Source organism: Anas acuta, chromosome 3, assembly GCF_963932015.1.
Source record: "Anas acuta chromosome 3, bAnaAcu1.1, whole genome shotgun sequence".
NCBI lineage: Eukaryota > Metazoa > Chordata > Aves > Anseriformes > Anatidae > Anas > Anas acuta.
The window spans coordinates 57,639,376-57,661,578 of record NC_088981.1 but is presented as its reverse complement, the minus strand read 5'-3'; the positions used below and the strand labels follow the sequence as shown (position 1 = coordinate 57,661,578).

General features: G+C 43.2%; 1 protein-coding gene across 9 annotated transcripts in view; it reads right to left on the bottom strand.

The window, feature by feature from the left end:
• Nucleotides 1–560: 560 nt before the first annotated feature.
• The window catches only part of NHSL1 (NHS like 1), a 164,533-nt gene continuing 142,890 nt past the window's right edge, over nt 561–22,203 (bottom strand). For 4 of the 9 annotated variants that reach the window (XM_068677274.1, XM_068677279.1, XM_068677280.1 and 1 more), the window contains exons 5-8: nt 18,991–19,122; nt 6,970–10,386; nt 6,296–6,425; nt 561–2,859 (exon numbers count right to left, since the gene is read on the bottom strand). In XM_068677274.1, coding sequence (XP_068533375.1) covers nt 2,136–2,859; nt 6,296–6,425; nt 6,970–10,386; nt 18,991–19,122 — 4,403 coding nt within the window. In that variant the 3' untranslated portion in view covers nt 561–2,135. Of the gene's footprint in view, nt 2,860–5,838; nt 5,891–6,295; nt 6,426–6,969; nt 10,387–18,990; nt 19,123–22,203 lie in introns of all 9 variants that reach the window. The other 5 variants (XM_068677277.1, XM_068677281.1, XM_068677283.1 and 2 more) reach the window with 4 other exon arrangements.

The following is a 22,203-nucleotide window of genomic DNA, read 5'->3' as shown; positions in this document are numbered from 1 at the left end:
AGAGAAACACCAAAGGAACAGCCAGCCAGTGACCTCTAGTTCAGATCGGTATTAATAACACCTGAAATGTTCTATTTTACCCATTCAGCTTTTCATTTAATTCCAAAAGCCAAAAGTTCTTTAAATACATTTAGCATGCACAAATGGCAGAAAGTTTGCTGTGCACCAGTTAATCCCAGCTTTGTTCTGGTGTGTGCAGCTGCATTCACTCATCACTTCTCTCCTATACTGCTTATAATCTGGTTCTCCAAGGATTTTAGTTTTCTGGGACAGGTTGCAAGTAAGGAGTAGTAGAAACACTCATGTATGATACTAGAAAAAAAAAAAAAAAAAAAAAAAAAGCTTATGATTATTTCATTTTGTTTAGTCTTAGCATTGACATGCCAAAATAGGATGGATGTGTAAGTATGCCTTAGTTCTGTCTCTAAACTGAATTAGTAACTTTTGCAATGAGAAGTGGAGATTAGTAGCCAGATGCATGGTTTATGGCATTCAGCGGGTTGCCATACACTGCTGAACACATCTTTTGAAGGAGATTTTAATCAACTCAAAAGACAATATGGCAACTGGCAGCCTTTTTCTTTATTGAAGCAAAGTCACAGCATTTTCATCACTGTTCCCCTCTTGTGAAGGGAAGAGTTAAACAAAGGCCCCTGAAATTTACATTACTAACAAGTAAAGGATTGAAGAAAGAGATTACAAGCATATTTCTCTAAAATAAATAATCTACAAAGAGTGCTTTTTTCTTTTTAAAAGCAATCTAAAAATGTATAAATTCTACGGTAGGGAGATCAAAAGATATTTTAACAACTTTTAATATTTACAAACAATACAAAAACTGCGCACGCCATCAAATGATGCAAAAATTCTTCTTACAAATGAAAAGCTTCATTCCTACTAAGAACCCCAAACTCCAGCCAATAGTTCAGTTTTAATTAATGGTTTTCTTTACAATTGGAAAACCATTTAATGTTTTTATTTTCTGTAAAATATACAATAAAAACGATCCTCACTAAATTATTAAGGTTAAAAAAGGAAAAGAAATACTGCAGGCAAATCAAAAAGGAAAGTAACTGTAACTCATTCTTTGGTAACCAAAAGTTAGCAAGTATTCGTATTTCAAGTGATGAAAAGTAATAGCCCTTCCATTTTGACAAATGGAAGAAAGACTTCTGGCAAAACGTTACTCCCAAATTTCAATTTTGAAAGACAGGCTCCACCTACAGCTCTGTAGTGCAAGTTCTCAATTTTTATTTATTTATTTTTTTTTTATAATTCAGAAACTTAACCTTTCCAAACTCCAGCAGTATACAGTTTAATTCCTCTCCCACTTCTCTGTTGTCTGCTCACAAACTCTGCACACATGCAGTTGTTCCAGTTCTCTAAGGGAATACTCTGGTCAGGGAAGCACTTCACTTGGAAACGAGTGTTTCGCCAAGTGCACGTGTGTGGCTGCACAGCAGCTAGTACTGTGTTATAAAACTTCGCTCCCTCTTCCGTGTTAACTCACGTTTCATTTTCCCTCAGGAAAAAACAAAGTACCCTGGACCAACTCTTAACCCGGTGACCTATTTGCATTAGCAGGACAAGCATCCTCTGACTCTGGGACGTACCCGAGTAGGAAGCCCTGCAGCCCCAGCACCAACTCCACTGCCCTCTCACAGGTCCACGCACCTCGTCCTACCTCTCTGCTTAACGAATGCACTACGCTGCACCATTGCAATGCTTTTGAAGCAAACGTCCAGCTTGTAGCACAGAAGCCTTCCCATTCCTCTTTTTCAGGCTTATTCCTAAATTTTGCTTGCACAATTGCAGTCTCAAGAAAAAGAAAAACTTCACACCCCTACAGGCTCTGAGAAAAATCCCTCCCCACACCCCGCAAGAGGACTTCTAAGGCTTTACACAAAAATTTCCGCTGTTACTTTCTTTAAGCCACAGACCATTCATTCAAAGCAAGTCCTCCCCACCCCAACCCAACCATGCAGAACTATCATTGCTTCGGCATTTAAACACACACATGCAGTTCATGGAATAAATGCTCCGTGAAGTAAACTTGTCCTGATCTGGGCTTTCTTCTGGAATCTAGTCCTCTGTCATTTTCTAGACAAATATCCAACGCCTTCTGTCACAGCCTCTTAACTTTCTTCAGCTGAAGGACTTAGATACTTCTCCGAAGTACCTGGCTGCATCATTAAGTCTAGATGGGTTGGATCCAAGGTCTCCTTGCAGCCTGGCTCCTCAGCGTACGGAAAGTCATTCATGTCTATTTCATCACTGTTAAACATATCGAGCTGCCTCTCCTGCTGCTCTTCCAAAGTCCTTCGGACCCTGCCCTCCGACTGCTCCACCACTTCCCCATCTCCTTCGCTAATCACAGTCATGGGGCTGCTCTGGATGCGGTTGCGGACGTTGTACTTGCTGCTGGCAGCAGAGGGGGGCGTTCGCGATCGGCCGTACCTAGTGCCAGAAAAGGACATGCTCCTCGGCATCAGGCCCTCGCTCTTGGCCCACTCCTCCTGGGCCCGTTTGCTCTTGCTGGGCGAGCAGCTGGCCGGGCTGTCAGAAAGGTCCGGGGAGGCGTCTGTCTTTGCCCGGTGGAACCGCGGGTCCGTGTTCTTCAACATCTCTGCTGCTGACATGCGGGAGCTGGTGTCACAGCGGCTCCCCTTCTTCAGCAGCAGGGCTTTGAAGTTGTCATTGCTGGTGCTGCTCTTGCGAACGCTTCTCTGAATGGATCCTGCTTGTTTGAGGGTAGACAAGGTTGGGGAAGCACCAGTGGGCGTTACGGGGGGCGATGGAGAATGGTTGCGGGTGCGCTCGTCTTCAGAATCTTTACGGCCAAGGACTTTCCTTTTGGATCTGAGTTTGGAAAACAAAAAAGAGAAAACAACAAATGAAACCTTTTACCTCACCTAGTTGAACTCAGCACAGAGGGATGACAATGAATTAAGCTAAAGCCACGAGAGGGAGAAGGGAGAAGTAATCTAAATCTAAAGTATGAGCAAGAACACCACCAAAACTGTAAAGGCATTAATGCAAGTATTGGAGGTATACGCTAAGTTCATTATTCTTTTTCTGCAAATCTGGAACAACGAAACTATAAAACTGGCAATACTGATGTCCAAAACACTTTGAGTCTGTTTAGCAAATCCAATTTTCACTATTCCACTGCTAAGACTAATTCATTAAGAAGATAATTCTCAATGCCTTTTTTCTGTTAGTTTGGGGACTTGATTAAAAATATGCCATCAAATATGTTTTGTTTGGTTGTTTTTGCTTGCTTTTTGCTGTTTCATTTGATGCTTTCTGGAGAATTAGTGTATTTTAGTGCACTTCATTTAGAAAAGGATATTGCAATGCACTGCTGCAGTTAAGATCAAGTTAAGTGAGGCAGACATAACCATCCCTCCAAAAACCTAAATTAAATGGATAGTGAAAACCAAGTTTTCTAGCTTCTAAATCCACAGTCCTGTTGGTGCTCTACCATTGCAACTCGTTGACTTAATGAAGGAGAGACCAACTTTCTGAATGAAAGTTCTCTCTCCCCATGAAAGGGCTCAGTGTTTTTAATTTAAATGTAAAGTGCAGTGATTAAAAAAAAAAAAAAGAAACAAGCATAGGACTGAGAATAAGTGGAAACTGGAGTTCCATTGCCCCATTTTTATATTATTAGAAATCTTAAAGAAAGGGATGTATAACATGCCTTGTATCTGTAGCAAAGTTGCTTTGCTTCTTTGTGGGCTAAACACGAATGAATTCAAGAAGGTCGAATAAATCCTGATTTTACATATTCTTTTTTGCCAGAAGTTTAAAACAAGTCAACAGACTTGTTACAAATACAAGATTATCATGGTATAATTCCATATTAATGTTTATCAAAGATGTGTCCAATACAGACCGTTCCCCTTGTAAAACAGGATTCTACTCACGGCAATCTTTAGCTATACTTTCTTACAGGGTCTGAGAATTTGCCAAGGCAAGCTCAAATGTTTTTATGCATTGCAGCCTACTGACAGAAAAAAATACAATGAAACGAAGTAGCAGGATCCATCAGCTAAGTGGGTGGCAGCAACAGATATTGCCATATAAACTCTGCCAATACTTAGGAGCGATCCTAAGCAGTGAAGTTCACAAATACACCACTTGTGATACCCCCACAGGCAACTGTAACAGCTGCTATTCTCAGCTGCTGCCGCTGCCACTTGTCTGAGAGCAGAATGTAATACTGACATCCATTCAGCCTGGGGATGAATGGGCAACAGAAGATAGAGTAAGGATAAAACGATGACTTCGGTAGTGGCAAACTTGAGAAGCTTGTCTAGATTTGACTGTGTGTCAGTGCCATAGGCAGCAAGTGATCTGGTGCTTGAGTGGATCTATAATGCTGCGTGCAAGCCTGTGTGTGAACCAGTTACAGGGGAAGAGACTTCCTTTCATTAGGATACTGACTGCCTATGGGTATCTTTAAACACTCCAGGGCTGAGGCTGTACTGCTGCCAAAAATCAAATTAAATTCCAAAGAAAGACAGCACAAAACTCAATTTCAAAGATCTGCAGGGAAAGACTTGGTTATCCTGGCTTGAAGTAACTCAGCAACACGGTGAATGCAGGGCAGAATGGTCAGTTTGCTGGCAGCATCTAACCAGTTTTTCTCAGCATGTATAAATTACAGCAGAGACTTAAAATTAAGAACCAGGTTTGGTTTTGGTGGCTTTTCAGACAGAGATAGGATATATATTCAAACAAAACTGTGACTTAAACTTAGATTTTTCTTCCTGCCCTTGACGCACATACCACCAAATTTCTTGTCTTACTCTGAAGGACGTTTTCAAGGGTGCCAATCACTGAAATAACACCTTTTAGAAATGGAGGGAGGGGAACATTTTGATTAACCAACAACCAAGGAAGATAAGTGGTTCAAGTCTAAAGCCAACAAAAGCAAGGTCTTAATAATAAATGCGTCAAGCGGTTTTAACTATGTCACATCCAGTTCCATTGTCCATTTCCCCATAAACTCATGAATTCCGTGTATGTGCATACACACAGAGAGCCACTCTCTATCTGCATACAGAATGGAAAAGGTTACTGGCCAGAATACTTCATTCTAAAAACAGACTTGTCGCAGTCCTAGTGAGTGCCATGCAACGTGAATGCAACAGGCCATTTTTAGAACAGCTCCTACAGGCCAAATCCTAAGGGATAATAGTAAGTTATAAAAAGTCAGTATTGCATATATGTCATTTTTGTAACATCTGAAACAGAGTAGTTTCAAAAATAAAAGAAAAAGCATTTGCATCCCAAGTTGTTTCCCAAATCCTAGCCAACTTCTCACAAAAGGCTTTCTCTGTCCCTCAGTACTGATGTAGAAAAGTCAGGCACATATGTGCAAACTGACCAGACACCTGGATAAGCATATCTGGATGCCACTAAGCACTTTGTGTGACCAGGAGATGGCCCCTTCAGATTTTGAAGTAAAAGACAGAACCACAAGATGGCACTACCACTACACTGATTCTAGTCTAAATCCAAGTTTGGTAATTCAGAGTGGTAATGGTCTTCCGTGTGTACTGTTTAAATGGTGCACACGTTCCATTTTGTATTTTTAGGCTTTTTTTTTTCTTTTTTTCCTTGCAAACCTACCATGAACAGCATGGAAATCTAGTTGCCTGTTTTGTTTTTAAGGGAAATGAATAATGTCATTAATAAGAGCCAGTATTGCACATTTCATTCATGAACCAGTTTGACACAAAACACCCGACCTCAGGCTGGATTATGGCAAACTATAATCCAGCGTTTGCCATATGTTTTGCCATATGACTGACATGTTGTGTTACTTGCCAGTTTCAGCCACGCTTGCCATGAAGCATTAGCGTTGAGCCTCTGTCCCAAACTGCACCATATAAGCAGCGAAGAGTAAAAAGAGATGGAGAACGAGAATGAAAACAAAAAGATACACAGAAAAAGCAACAGTAGAGTTAATATGGCAGATTGAGAACAGTACAATAAATACTAGATGTAACTTGGTATTTTAAGAGGCAGGATATTTATAATATAATCTATATTGATTTAACCAAGTAGCTTTTAGTTCAGAATGAATTAAATATATTGTAAAACAATAAAACACAAGCTCTTTTCCATATGTTTTCATATATAGCCTTAGTAGAAAGCTGATAAATATGTGCTTTCAATTAAAGCAATGACTGTTGTAACTGGGTGTTTTAGAAAAACAATGTCAATTAATTTTTTGAGGAAATTAATGGACCAGGCAGTATGGACAGGGAAATTTCTACAGTACCTGTGGATGGCTGCAAAAAGATCCTCAGTAGTCCTTGGTCTCGCTGGTGTTGCCACTCCGTCCGTCTCTTCCCCATAACTACTGCTTGGCAGGAAGGAGCTATTTGCTGTATCCGACTCAAACACCTCGGCTATGCAGAAATAATGAACAATACTGTCAGTCCGTCACGGGAACCCAACAGACTTACAATCTTGAAATCACCCCCCTTTGCTTCCAAGGCAAAACACCCGAGGGATTTAGCAAGTACACCAGTCGTTGTTGTGATTTCAGAATACACTCGCTTAGGAAACTGCTTTGCACGAAAAGCCTGTGCTTGTTCACACACATGCAGAGTACGATGCTGAAAGAATATTTTTATGGTTTCCATTAAAATGCAAAATCAAAATCAACAAAGCTAACCATGTTCTCATAGCCTGTTTTAATCCTAGCAGTTAAGTAAAGCACCGTTTTCATTTCCACATCTGCGATAATGAGGTGTCAGAAAGGAGTAAGAAGAAATGTCATCAATTATTAATCTGATCCCTGCAACTTTCTTTAGGCTTTAACTACTGCAAGAGCTTCTTTTCTCTACAGAAGAGCATCTGACTGCTAGGATTGCTATCCTCACTCCCCACATTCCCTAACATAGCTATTGCTATGTCTGAAGAAGAGGCAAAGCAAACAGACTCACTCACCACTTTCGTTCTCCTGAGATAGGTGCCCGTCAGTGTTACTGCCACTGTCTTGGCTGCTGCCTGAACTGCTTCCTTCGTCAAAAGCAGGCTGCTCCTCCTGCCTGCCTTCTTCTTGAACTGGTGATGCAGCAGGCTGTGCCACAAAGGCACTAGCTCCCACTGTTTCGGAGAAGGTGACTCCGGCAGCTCCTCCCTCTGGAACCAGGCTGCCAGAGTCCATCTCGCTAGAGCTGAGTCCATCTGTAAGACAATTTCTCGCCTCCTCGCAGTGTGCAAGCACAGCGTCTCTCTTAGTTGGGCTTGGTGCGCCTCTGACAGTATCACCCACTTCAGCTATTTTCTCCACTTTGAGGTCTAACTGTGGAGGTGGTACAACGAGGAACAGTTTGGGTTTCTTTGAAATGGGAGGTGGTTTCTTGTTTGGCAATACGACCTGAGTCTTGTCCGGAGATGCTGGTGACCCCTGAGGTGACATGTCTTTGCTCTGCACTGGAGATTCAGGCGTGTCTTCGGTAGCTGTCCCCACTGAAACAGCTTCGACAGACTTGCTTAGACCTACTGTACCTGCAGATTTTTGATCGCTGTCAAGCGCAGGTATGTTGTCAGAGAGAACCAGAGGAGGACTCTGAGCCAGTGTTTGAGCTGAGTTTTTAAATGAAGTGCCATGAGTTTTCATCTCCTCTTCACCTAAGCTGTTACTGAGTCTCAGGGACAGAGACGGCTTTAGGGAAGTCTGTGATGATGAGCTTACAGCACCCTTTTCCTGAGAGGTGGTTTCAGAAGCAGGTTCGGGTGATGGTTCACCTTCTGTTGCTTTTTTCACAGACCTCAGCTGCACCATTTGCAATGCTTTGGTAGTTACTAAGGGCATCACGGGTCTTGATGCATCTTGCTTGTTGAAGGGCTGCTTCACTGGGCTGTAGCAAGGATCTTCCTGATTACGTTTCTTAAATGAATACTGCGGGTGTATCGCTGCACCCTTTGTCAGCTTCGGATCGAGCGGTGGTGCTGGCGGCGGGACAGCTAAGGGGAAAGTAGCAGGAGGAGGAACAGGGGAAGAGAATGAAGTGATGGAAGTTTCTTGTGGTAACCACTGGGCACTGTGGGCAAAGGAAGAATTTGCATCAGCTTCTGGTGGAGGAGGGGGAAATGTGGGAGAGGCTGGCGACAGTGCTAGATCCATGACTTCTGCTGGAGGAGGAGGAGGGGGATAGGGAGGAGAGAGCTCAGGGCAATGTGGAGGAGGTGTTGGAAGCAGAGGTGGTGGAGGAGGCGCACCCGAATCCAGAGGAGAGCTCGGGGTGGGGTCCATTTTCTTCACACTCATGCTCCCTTCAGTAGATGTATTTGAAGAAAGAGAGGTGGAGGATGAAGAAATGGAGACTGAAGACAGAAGAGAGGACTTCCTTTCAGGCACTTTAGGTTTCAGCTTGGATTTCCCGTTTCCTGACGATGCAGACTTTAACAGTACAGGCACTGGAGTAAGCGCAGTGGGCGTGTTGGACTGGCTGGAGTACCCACTGGATGGTGATGTGACTCGGTGGGATTTCTCCGGAGAAGTGCTCTTTGGTTTGGCCAGTCCACTGGGCACTTGTGGCACCGAAGCCCTCGAGCCATCGCTGAGGTGGCCGATGCTGTAATCACTGAGAGCGGATGACGTGCTGGCAGAATGGGTCACCGGGGACTTGACCTGGTCGTCTGCCACCGCAGCGTAGTCGCTGTAGTAACCCCACTGGTCGGCATACTCTGACTTGATGCTGCTCGTTTCGCTCTGGGAGGGGGTGACGGTGCAGATGGAGTAGAGGTTTGGGGCGGTGGTGGACATCATGCTGCTGCTGGCACTGACCGAGCTCTGGCTGCGAGAGCGCAGCACCCAGGGATCCTCGTAGTCGCTGCAGGGGCTCTGGGAAGGGGAGCTGCTGTTTTTGCACTTGAGGTTCAACTGCAGAGAATGCTGCAGGGTGGCAATTAGGGTTTCATCAAGTACCTGTCCATTGGACTGGGCTTTTTTCTTGGGTACCCTCCTGAGTGAGTCTGTTCTAGATGGTGGCAAAGGCGGCTTCTTTGCCTTCTTTAGAGAGATGTTTCTCACCAGGGATTTGTCACCTTGGCCCACCGGGTCATCCTGATGTTTCTTCTCCTTTCCTTCAAAGACGTTAATCACGCTGTCTCTGGGGTTCCCAAAACCATTAGTGCTATTGCACGGCACGTCCGACTTCAGCCCAGAGTCCACGGGCATGGAGCTGTAATAACCATCGTGGTCCACCGAATACAGAGAAGTGGAATCTTCTCTGGCCGACGTCCTCTCCAGGCTGCTGCTGCTCAGGTTGCTGCCAGGAGTGGCACAGCCTGGTGTGGTACAAGCCGCCTTGCGTGAAGAAGCCTCGCTGCTTTCCGCAGACTTGTATAGCCAATGCTCTGTGCTGCTCGCTGCTGCTTGCGTTCGCTCCCCTGAATAGCTAGATTCACTCCTGCCATCGCTGTCCTGCGACTGGCTGGGTAAAGCAAGATTGTTTCTGCAGGTGTAGTTCGCACTCTGAGACCCAGCCTCTGCGTTTCCAGGAGTGCTGAGAGAGACAGCAGAGTCACCAAGAGAGAGCATCATGACCGTGTTAGACGGGATGGTGTCTGACGTCTGCGAGTGACGTGTGGAGCTACTCTCACTCCAGTTGCCACTTGAAGAATGGTGATCTTCCTTCCCACTTATTGCATTGCTGGCAACAGGATTGTCTCTGGGCTTTGGGTAGACAGCAGAGCCGCCCATTTTATTATCCAATGATCCAGCACTCTGGGCAGTGTGAATAACAATAACTTCCGAGGAGGACGACAGCGTTGCATTGGGAATGACGCTCGTGGAGTAGGTGGCATGAGGAGAGACCACGCATGCTGGGCTCGTGGACTTTTCGCTGTCATAGCTTCTCACCTCTTGAGACTTTGGCCTCGAAACAGTCCCTGTCGTGGGATTATTCCTCAGATGCACAGCACCATCATCCACTTGCAGTTTGCTTATCTGGTGGGGTAAAGTGCCAGCGATGTCTTCCGTCTGCCTAGAGATGCTCTGTGTCTGTTCTAGAGACTGCAGAGACACTCTTGCACCAGCCCGAGGCAAGCTGTGAAAACCCATGTCACTATTTTGGCGAGAAGCAAATATAACCGCGGCAGAATCACTCATCACCGACATGTTTCCAGATGAGCTGGAGAACTGCGACATCTGGGCTGCAATGCCTTGTCCTTTCTGCGCTCGTATTCTTCTCATCGAAGGGGGCACAACTTTAACTTCCTCGGTCTGGCAGCTGGTGTCCTTGGTTTCAGACCGCTGCATAGCAGAGCGATAGCTGTCTAGTCTGCCTAGCGTGGAGCAGTGGTCTGGGACATACATCGAATGCCCTCGGAAATCGCTTTGGCCAGTGCCAACTGCTGGAGTCAAAATAAAATAATTATTCCTTGAAGCGCAAATTCACATTTATCTTCTTACTCATTTAAAAGCAACAACAACAAAAAATCAGCAATCTGCTTGATCCCCAATCTCTTGAAGGTTATGCCTCCTGAAAAGGAATCTGTAACAATGGATTTTGCACAGGCATTGCTTATTTTCTGCATTTCTCTTCCCTTTTTCCTCATTACTAGGAACCTTCTGCTTACAGAACCGTCTGTGTTCCTGCCGCACATTCGACACATGAAATCCTCTTTTTATGACATGGTAATAATTTCCATAGTAATCAGTTATGTCAGAAACCAAGTAGCACTGTTTGACTTCCAGGAGGCAAAGCAGCGGGAACAGACAAAAGCCTGAGAAATGTGAAGTGTGTTTCCATGCTAATGCCTCGTGCAATAAAGAAAAGGGGAAGGAAATCTGGAGACTAATGTGAATAATCACGTCTGCTTTTTAAAAGCATTATACTTCAGAAAAAATGTTCAGAAGGCATGGATAGCTGTCCAAGTCTTGCCATTCTTCTGAAGGGAGGCTAACACACTGAACCATGCATTGTTTTACTGTAAATAACACGTATGCTATAACAACATTTATACAGAGATAGGATCCAACACTACAAAGAAAAACGTTAAATAACATTTCTCCACGCAACTGCTTTCTATTTATCACTGAGGAATAACTCCAGGAAATGGGGAAAAGAAACAGCTAGTACTAATGATTATCTCATCCTCAGCACCACCAGAAAACCAAAAATAACTGTACTTTAAAAAATGAAATAATAATGATATATCAGCATAAGCAGACTTTGAGGACAAAGGAAAAGCTGTTTTAATTCAAAATACAGCATCCCTGGGTCAGCAGGAAGGACCCTAAGGTCCTTTTACATTTACATTCTTATTGGTAGCTGCCTTAAAACCAAGAATCAGCGTACAGCCTTAAAATTAGTCTGTGTAAGGCTCTTGCTTCTCGATTCAGTCGCACCACTTTATAAATAGCAGACACAGGAGGCAGCCATGCTGCTGGAGATGCGTGTAAGAATGCTGCACGTGTCGCTGCAAGGGGAAATTGGTTATTGCAAATCTCCACCTTAAAGCTGCTCTCAGGAGAGATGAGGTAGCGCGGCTCGATAGGACCGCACTCTTCACATTGACTGTACGGAACCGGATCAGGAAGATAGGTATTCTTACCCTGCAGCTTTAAACGCCACTTAAAGGACATTTAATTATCCTTACTCTTGGCAGGCACAAGAGGCATTTAGGATAAGGAAAAGAGGGCTCTGAAAAGACTAGAGTGAAAGCAGCACACACAAGAAGATTGTTTACTTCTTTTTCCCAGGCACATAAGAAGTCTTTTAGCAGCTTGAAGCCTATTCAGTTTGCTTTGTGTAGATTTCTCTTGCTCTCATGAAAATGTAGCCTCTTTCTGCTTCTGGTACAGATTTAGAGCAAAGCTAGATTCTCAGATGCTGGCAAACATCTTGGATAATCTAATATGAGATGCTGTCAGAACAGATGGACTACTGCAGCCAATCAAAATAGCTATTTGCATATCCTGTATACAGTTATTAACAACAGTACAGTAAGAATACACAGCTTTGCTTGCCACATTTTCCTTTTTTTTTTTTTCTTTTCTTTAGAGAATCAGTGTCCCCCTCTGGTTAAGAGAGAGGAAACCATCTAATTAGGCATTATGCATGTTTCTGGAGCTGTGACACGCCTGATAACAACTGTTAGCCAATTAAAAATATCCGGCAATAAAGATTTGTGTACTAAGTTCCATAAATAAGCAAAGAGGTGGGGTACTTTGCCTCTTCCTACCACGGTGAAACACACACATATGCACGACCAGGGGGCTGGTGCAGAACAAAGCTGTAAGCACTACAGCATCTAGTAATGTAACATACTGACGTGAGGCTGAGAGAACCTCACTTCAGCATGTAATCTGTTTGTGTTCGCACAGGAAGCTAAATGCAGTCCACTTCACAAGCAGCTAAACACACATGGACAGTTTATGCTTCTTTAAAAAGCTCCTGCTTGGGAAGGCAAACAGCAAAGCAGCACAAGACTGGACTTGCTAACCTCCTCGTTCCTCTTGTCAAAACTAGGAGTTTTAGAACGTGGCATTGGGACACACTGATGATTGCAAATACAAACGATGCTTTAAAATGCGTGAAATACAAAATTAAAACAGTGGTGCTATATCTGAAACCTTGGTGCTACTGAAGAAGAGGGCAGGGACCCTTCTCATGCCAATCCAACCTAGGCCCTTTACCCATACGGATGACCGTACCCAAGTGCCTGCTGGAGCAGCTCCTACACCATCCCCTCATGCCCAAGGCCAGGCAAATCCAGGAGCCTGCTGGCTGGCCCATGTCAAAGCTGTGCTGGAGCAGCTCACTAACAAGGGGGCAACGTGAGTGACCATAGGAAGCTGCTGAGCATCAGCCCCTACCCTGTGCTCATTACTGGTTGAATAGGGATATGTTCAGGGAAGGGGCTTTCCATGGTTCATGCTATTAACTTCAAGGTCTGAACTATATTTTGTAGAAATGCAGCATATTCTGAACCATTTCAGCTTTGTTTTCAGCTTTACATGTATGCAGAACCTCATGCAAAGCCGTAAGGATTTACTTGTCCTTGTATAATACAGTTGCACTTCTTCCTCTGTTTCCTGTAGGGGGACAACAGAAATCTGCAGGGAAACTGGTTCAAAACCAAACAAGTAAACAAAGGACCACTGAGGAACTGTGCACTCTTAAAATGTTGAGGGTTTTAAGATTTTGGTACAAAGTACAGCAGTAAGGATTATTTTATTTGCATTTGCCAAAGGTACTGAAAAGCCTTCACTTGCTTCTAGAGTAACTAAAATAAGTGTGGTTTGTTTTTTTTTGTTGTTTGTTTGTTTCAAAAAAAGGGCAAATGCTCTTCCTTAATGCATATGTTCAGTGTAGACCCCAGCAGCAAATAAAGAACACCCCCTATGTGGAAGAAGCGAAGTATGCAATATATTTTACACCTGTTGCATGAGAACACAGAGAAGAGCCTCAAATGCATACCTGAGCTCCAAGCAGTTAATTCAAGATGGGGAAAACTGGTGTAACCTGTATATGCCTGACTCTGGTGGTTACTGGATATGACAGAGACTAAGACTGTGCTAATTTGATGGGAAAAAGAAAAGTCAGTATGTAATCCCCAGGGCTGGGTAGCAGCTACTGGAAAACTCACTGTCTCCCCAAGACTCTGGCTGAGCTGGTAGCACCAGCAGAAGGGTCCTCTGTGCATTGAAAGGAAGATGGAAAACTGAGGATTTGAGAGGAAAAAGTGTGTGTTGGTATCACAGAGAACATGCTTGTTTCAACTGGTGTACAGAAGCAAGCTCTCTTCCCAGACTACTTCTGACTCATCATTTCTACTCTAAGCACTTGTCTCTTCTGCCATAGGCACATTCCTAGGATTTGCTCCTTTCATCTTCTTTCTTCTCATGCCCCACCTAGCAATCCTCCTCCAAACCTGGTGACCTGGCCAAGTCACTATTCAGGCACCACAACTTCCACAATGTTACAAAAAAAAACCACAAACACCAAGAAAACAGAGATCCTTCATCTATTTTACCCTAGTGCCTGCATACCAATGATTTTTTAAAGATGCTCAACAAGAAACAGACAAGTATATCAGGCTCGGGGTAATTTCAGGAATTTTCACTGTGATCCAAGCATCTGTAATCTCTCAAAGGGGAGAAAAACACTGCAGAGAATCCTATGACACATTTCCACGCTGCCAGATAAAAAATATCCTGAATCCTTGCATATATCCCTGCCACCCTGAGAGGGAGAATTCTGATGAAAATATAGGGAACTGAAACTTACTCAGTTCTTGCTACAGCTAAAAAAAAACTAGTATTAGTTAAAAGGCAAAATAACTCTTGAGAGTTTCTCTCCAAAGACTGTTTAAAGCTGCAGTTTGAACCAGGATGCAGAATTCCTTGCCGTGAATAGCTGGGTCCTTGTGTGTATTCCTGGAGGGCCCCTGGTACCTGGGACTTTTACCTGCGGGACCCATAGTTTGAATGACCGCTGGCACCCAAGGGACTGACTGGAAAAGAACATCTGTTAAGAAGAATCTCTAGGAGAACAGGTGAGGATCAAAAGGACACAAATGCTCACATTTGTTTGAGGTGGAATGGTTTCCTCTAAACCAACAAGATGGCTGGCAGAAGAAGAAGAAATCAAAAGGCAGAAAACTGGAAGATGGTTTCCTCCCTGCTGCTTTGGTGAGACACGCTTACTTGGAAGATGAACTGCACCATCTGTGGCAGAACAGGTACCTTGGTCTGGGACCTGCTCGTGCTGCAACTCCAGGACAGCAGAAACTGTTCAGCAGTATCTGGGACTGCAGGACTGCACTGGCACAGACTTCTGGAGTAACACGTGCAACCAGGTAAGTTGTAGCTGCACAAAAAGATAGTCCGAGACAGATCCTAGAACACTGACACAGAGAAGGTACCATAAAAACACGAAGGCATTTTGTTGCCTTTATTTCAGTCTGGAGAGCTGAGAACCTGTGAGGGAAGCTGAAGATTACCAGAAGCTGAGAAATGAGCAAGGCCTGCGACAGGTTCTCCCAGAGGGCTGCTCATCCATGCCAAGGAGAACAGAATCACCTTCTCGCCTAAGGGGAGAACACCGGTTTGGAGAAAATGTACTATCTGAAGAAGAGAGCTAGAGGTGATGGATAATAGCAACACAGAACAGAGAAACTGAGATAGCACGAAAGCGTGAAGTAAATGAAAGCTTCTTGCCCTTTTTGAAGTTTTGATCCAACATTGACTCCACTGACATATGTATAATTAAATTGAACGTATGTTCTATTGAACGTTGGATATAAATGCTTTCTATATGGCAACAAAGATAATTCAGAGCTATGCAAAACTGCTTTTTTGAGTCCCATGTTTGGCAGAGAAAGAATAGTTCGCCTTTTCTTATTTTGCTGTTGCTCTGCTAAATAGTACTGAGATGCTCCTGCTGTCAGACAGCAACTGTAGAGAGAGTAACCAGCATCTCCAAACTAGCAGGCATCTAACAGGCTCAGTCTGCCTCAGCACCACGGCCATCACACCGCACTGCATTTACGCAGGGTTTCCATCCGGGTGTTTCCAGGCTCTGCAGAGCGTGGTTCATCGCTGGAACACACCTGTGAAAACACGGCTGGGACACAATTCTCCAAAGTAGGAATGCTTAAAGATACTTTCAGCACGTGCCTCGTGGGTACCGCTAATGATTCCTTTCAGTATGTTTGGCTAAATTCTGCGAGGGTACCATGGCCGCTGAGCTCATGCCAGCAATCAGCATACGATTTCTCTTCTGTTTGGCCTTTTTTGTTCCAAAGGAGCCAAAGCAGCTGGGGGAGAACCCCAGCAGCTTGGCCTGGCACAAGCTTCTCCAGGCTCTCGAGCAAGAAAGGAAAATAGTTCAGGCTTGGTTGAAGCTTTGAGGTTCTCTCAAGTTTCTGCTTCCTTCTGAAGAATAAACAAGAGGTAACAAGAATCTGCTGTACGTGTTGGTTATTTAGCCTGTGCACAGCAACTTTGGTGTACCAAGGGATTTGAATCTTTGTGTAAATATTGTAGCCATTCGCAGCAATGCTTTAGGGGAGAAACAAAGAGATTTATTCAGCTGAAACCACAGGAAGAATGTCAATAGGCACAATGCAATTGCTTGATTTGGAGTTTAGTCCGGATCCTTGTTCCGATCAAATGAACTGTGGAATGTTTTAAAACAACTCGATGTTTGTTTTGGGACGGTGTAAGAGAAATAGGGAATGGATCGCTACAGAAGTATCTGGGGAGTGACAGGGGAGAAAAGGCAGAAAGAGCACTGAACAAGGGCAAGGGAGATGTAATTTATTCCCAGCCTTGCCAGCAGCCTGGAGGGTGACTCCAGCAAAGTCACTTCACTGCAGCACATCTAGTTTTTCCATCTATAAGATGAAGACACCCTTCAAACACGCTTTGTTTCTAGTGATGGAAAGCAATACGCTAACAGGATGCAAACTGCCATCAGAGAGCTTCCCTGGCATACGTTTGGCTGTCTGGATCAAGCAACACAGAAGCAACATGAAGCTACTCAGGACAACTTCCACTGCAGGGCAGATGGCTGAAGCACCGCGTGCCTGCCGGTTGTAGGCCAGGGAACCAGCCAGAGAGAGCTCCTGCAGTGAGATACTGTCAGCCCCAGCATTTCCGCCACTGAAAATAGGAGCCAAGGAAAACCTTCAAGCAGTGCGACATGAAATGTGCTCAGCGTGAGATGAAAGAACAAAATCAAGACTGCAGAACCTACTGCCCTTAGCAAACAGACTGGCAAAAGTCACAAACTCTTTAAGATATTCATTGAAGATTTCTTTTGAATGTAGATGTCAACTGCGTTCTCGGTTTATTCCACCAGGTAAACTGCCACCGATGTTTTCAAGCATTAAACATCAGTCTGAATTGGTCACAAATGTAACCTCCAAGCTTTAGAGATGCTGTCAGCAGGAAGCATTCTCCTCACGTCCACGCAGGTGCAGCTGCCAGTCATTTCAAAGTCACCTGCCTGAAAGAGAGTCAGGAAGCCCTAAAAGTAATAAAAGGTCGTTTGGAACAAAGGGCTCTGCTTCGCTCTGCTCTCTGCCCTCAAGGTAGGTCCTACCTGTGTCAAGAAAATCTCTACAGAAAAGTGAAAACTCTGACCTTGGTATGTATGTAATTTTCAGAATTCCACACTCAAGAACACTGCAAGAATCCTGAAAATGAACAGTTTAAGCAATATCCGTTGTCAATTTTGCATTTAAGGCAGAAGGATTTTTAAGCAAATTCATTTCACCTCAGCTCTAGACAAAGAACAAAAGGACTGAATTTAAAATGGAAGAAGGGAATATAAAATGTATCCATCCTGAACACCTTAACAGACAGGATAGGACCAGGGTTGCCTCTGCTATTCCTCAACCAGCTGTAAAAAATTTGAGGGGTTACTTCAAATAGCAGACCTAAAATGGGAGAAAGGAATCTTTTATTAAGAATAACCAAATATCATGTTTCATGTAGCCTTGTTTGATCACAACAGATCTAAGTTAACTTTTGAGCTTGCTTATAGCTGATTGCAAGGCCGATAAATTGTTGTCATCCCAAGAAATAAATTCAAGTTCTAACCTCCAGGAGGACTCTAGACCTGGAAAGCGTTTCTTGCCAGATACCAAGGTCCATTGTGGACAGGAGGAAGGAAAACACATTGTGAGGAGGAGTTCCCTGTGGCAGGGAACAAACAGCATCCATCCCATCAGAAGAGATGGACAAAGACACCTCATAGCTCAGAGCAGCAGTTAGACATAAAGTCATTATGTGAGATCCAAAGGTAGTAAAATTTAAAGTTGCCACATGAAGACTCAATGCAGACTTTAGACAAGTGAACTTTCTATCTTGAGATAGAGGATACCTATGGCAGGGCACTGTTCCATGACAGATGCTGAAAGAGCATAGTTCTAGTTCCAGTCATGAACTGCTCTTCATGTACTTGCTTATTTCCAGTCTTTCTCTATGCCTAGCTCTCTAGCTTATTCAAACCCATCCAGAGAAGTTACATATTTTTGCTTTTGTTTCTGAAAAATCGAGACAAAGAAGCAAGAAGTGTAAATATAATTAAAAAGAAAGAAAGAAATGCAAAACACAAGGTAGTAAAACTTATCGAACGAGTCAATAAATGAGTTGATTCCACATGTAAAAAAATTAAAATTATATTCTGCAAAATTATTTTAAGACATTCTTACTCTATTACAAAAAAAAAAGGAGAGAAGGGAGGCAGAAGGACATCATTTTAACTGTAAAGTCATCATTTGTGAAAAATGAAAACATCTTTTTAAAAAATAAGTAAGTGCTACCATCAGAGTTCTGCAAAAAGTGTCTGAAAGGTTGCCAAAATTCAGACTGTTCCATCAACTTTGAATACCATCTATGCTACTAACTGTGAAAAGCTGACAGGTTGAGGTAGTGTAAATGTGACTGACTGAGCACTTTTCCTTTGGTATATATGCAATAGTTAATGATGACATGTAAATTACTTCAAATCAAATAATGTTGATACTTGAGAGGCTGCCAATTAGATCTAAGATAAACTGGAAAATTTACAGCTTTTTCTTTGTTGATGTAACTCTCAGCAGATTCAGGAAGGCATCAGTGAATTGGTTTACTCCATTGGATAATTCTCTGCGAGCTGAAATGCCTGCCCACTTCAGGTGTGCTTCAGTGAACATCCTGGGGGAGCAGGCCAAATCTCCAGAAAGGCATTAAGGACCACAACCCTTACATCCCTGCAGATTTCCATTGTACCAATAAACCATTTTCAAAATACCACGTTCCCTTCAGCAGGTGAAAGTCAACAGATAAAAGGCCCTAATTTCCAGATGCACAAGGTGGCAAGGAGGCACACGTATTTGGAACTGTAATTGGCTATCAGACTGTATTGGTTTGGTTTCATGAGCACTGGTAATGTTATTAGTCGAGTAATGATAAGCAGTGACAATGAACAGTGGATGGAATACAGTTCTGATGAGCCATACCTAGCTCCTTTTGTATGTTGTCAGGGATTCCTGTTATAGTCTTTCTCCTTTTGACTTTCTTCGGCCGTCTTACCACCGTGTCTGTGTAAATTAGAGACCGCCGAATGCTGGCTTGGCGGTCGAAATTCTCCCCTAATACATGGTAGAACAAGCAAAGCAACATTACTTCCAAGCACGCTGACATCATGCACTTTCTTCCACTAGTTTTGTTGTAGAAATGAAAAAAGGCATTAATAAATGATGTTAGCTTGGTCCTACAGTGAAAGTTTACACTGAAGGAAACGATACAGCATACTGTCACAGTAAGGCTTTAGACACACACATGCATTACACAGTACTGCACGTTTCAAGAGGAATTTGACTTCAGGTCTTGTGAGAGCAGCTGTAATTCCACAAGTGAACAGAATCCTTGCTTGAATTTGGCCCTGTATGTTGTTTTTCATATGTTTGTTTGTTTTGGGGGGTGTTGTCTTTTGTTTTTTAAATAAGAATCTGAGGAAAAAGCAAATCTGCTCCTGCAAAGGAAAGACTACAACGGTTTATACAGGAACAGACATTGCTATTGGCAACAGCTATTACAATTTCTTTGCAGATCACCATCATTAAATGACACAAGACACTTCTTTTTCATACCACGTTTCTCTGAAACTGTCAGGTGTATCGTATTTCTGGTGGTGATCTTTTAACATGAATACAAACAAGTACTGGGGAGCATGCAGAGATCAAACTGATCTCGTGATCTCATAAATATTTCAGAGTGGAAGCTGCTGAGAACTGAGATTTTATAAATGATTACACATATATACAATGGAAAGAGCTGAAAAAATGTGGAAGTGCACGTTGCTAGACAAAGCCTTACGATGACCATGTGCTGTATCATAATGGGACCCAGAAGCACCACTATCATTAAGGCTGAGCAGCTTTTCTTTAGGAACTCACTTTTGGTTAGAGGTTTATAATTTGGCCATTTTACAAGCAGCAAGAGAAAACTTGCCCTCTAAGTTGTGAACTAATTCTTTACACTTCTAAAAATCTACCCACTCCCAATCTCACACATAAGTTCCCCTTTTAGAAGTTAAAGCATTTTAAAGCAGTGCTAAGTATCCTTTAGCTGACCTATTTAAAACTTAAATGCAGAAAAAGCTTGATATACGTGCATATGTTTTTTTTTGCCTCGTATGCTTTCTTGAAAATTGATGACCAAATTATTTACCTCTGAAAAGTGAGTAATGCACATTAACTAATGTCATAAATATTATCCCTGGTTGACTACACATCAGCATGATGTGTGTCGTGCAGATAGTGTAGAAAAACTGATTACCTGTATAACAGTTAAAGATACAGTCATATAGTAAAGCACAGCATATGGACTTGTGAAAATACAAGGAAAAACACCGCAGTTTCATTCACCATATTGTAAATATAAAGACTCTCACTCTGTGTTAATGGATCTCGAGCTCCCATGAACTGCACTCGTGCTAGGCAGAATCCTTGCAACCACAAAGAAGTTGTTTTCGTCTCTGTTTCTGACTGACTGAACTGAGGGAAGATGAAGGGAGGAGGAATCCCATGGGATCTATGAAATTTAGAGCTATGAATCCCACAGGCTTCGTAGAAGCCCTAAAATATTGAGATAGAGTATCAACTGGGGGATCACTACGGTTATGATGTTAGGACCCTTATGGGGTCAGGTCAGGACTATTAGATAATCCTACCATGCAGGATAATAATTCTGGCCACATTATAATGAACCCAAAGAATTCAAAAGAGAAAGCTTTGCATCTCTGAACATGTCTTAATCCATTCAAAGGCCAGCAATTATGCCTGAGACAGTGAGTTGCAAAGAAATTAAAATATTGCTTCTAATGCCCTAGAATAAAATCCTGTGTAAATGCTAAGAAGGGGGTGCAAACAAGGAGAGTCTTTTATATAGTGTCAGGCACACAAACAAGATGACCATGGGAAAAGTCACTGTGTGTCCCCTGATCCACAGTAACTTCTTTCCTGTGCTACTGAAGTGCTAACTCTGACCAATCCATCCTCAGTTGCTCTTGAAACAACTTTTTGAAAGCCGCTGTGCAAATGTATAGGATTTTAAAGCAGCGGCTTCAATAAACTCTAAATCAAGAAGCAAAATCAGAATGTCTCAGTTTTTTTTTTTTCTTCATTGCCATCTTGTTTTTAGAAAATATTGATGTTTACATATAATTCTGCAGATTTAAAGATTCTTCTTCTGACTTTTCTTCTGTCAGGTTTGTAATAAATCATCTAAGCATTCCTCGTTCAGTTCACTTGCATTTCCCTCACACAGTTGACTCGTTTTCACTGAAAACATTTAAGTATGTGCTTAAATCTCACTAAAGGCAGTCAAGTGGGACTCAAGCAAATGCTTAAATGTTTTGCAGGACCCAGCCTGCCTCTGAGCACCTCCACCAACACCAGACTCCTCCATCTGGAAAGAAAGTTAGAGTTCCAGAAAACCCACTACAGCAGACACCATTGTACATCTTTTAACCCACAGGCTAAGTAAAAGCAAAGACTGGCCACCACTGAAAATTCACCCCAACCCCTTCCAGGCCAGAATAAGCTCAGCCCAGCCGCTCCCGAGGATTGAAACAGCTTCCAAATTGGATGTCTAGTCAGCAGCTTGTCAGCCTAATGCAATGCCCCTGCACCTTCCGGCTGTCCAACAGATTTTGCCTGCCGCTGTATTAGTTGCAATCTGTTCACCGAAGAGCCCCGCACGCCGAACCAGTGGAGCAGTTGCTGCACAGCCCCATGAGAGGCCATTGTAGCAGGATCATTACTGATGCACTGTTGAAAATGCTGTCACCTCTTCTGAGGTTAACGTTTTATTTCATGCCAGGAGTAATAAATGGAAGGGTTTTGACCCCTCTTCTGGGAGAGTGAGAAAAAGAGCAAGCAAAGAAAGAGCCGAATCAAAACAAAACCCAGCTACGGTTCGTTCCACAGCACGTTTAACAAACGGCACAGGATTTGGGGGCATTTTCTTCCTGCCTCGTGTAGTAACATAAGGAACCACACAAAATAGAATTACTCGGAGCGTGGGAGGGCAGAGGAGGGGAGCAGATTGTGACTTTTTAGAGGGGAACAAGGACAGCAGCTTTTTTTGTACGTGTGTGGGGGACTCTGTTATTTTCACTTGTCTTGATGCAAAATAGCAATACAAATTTCACAGCAAAGGGAAACTGG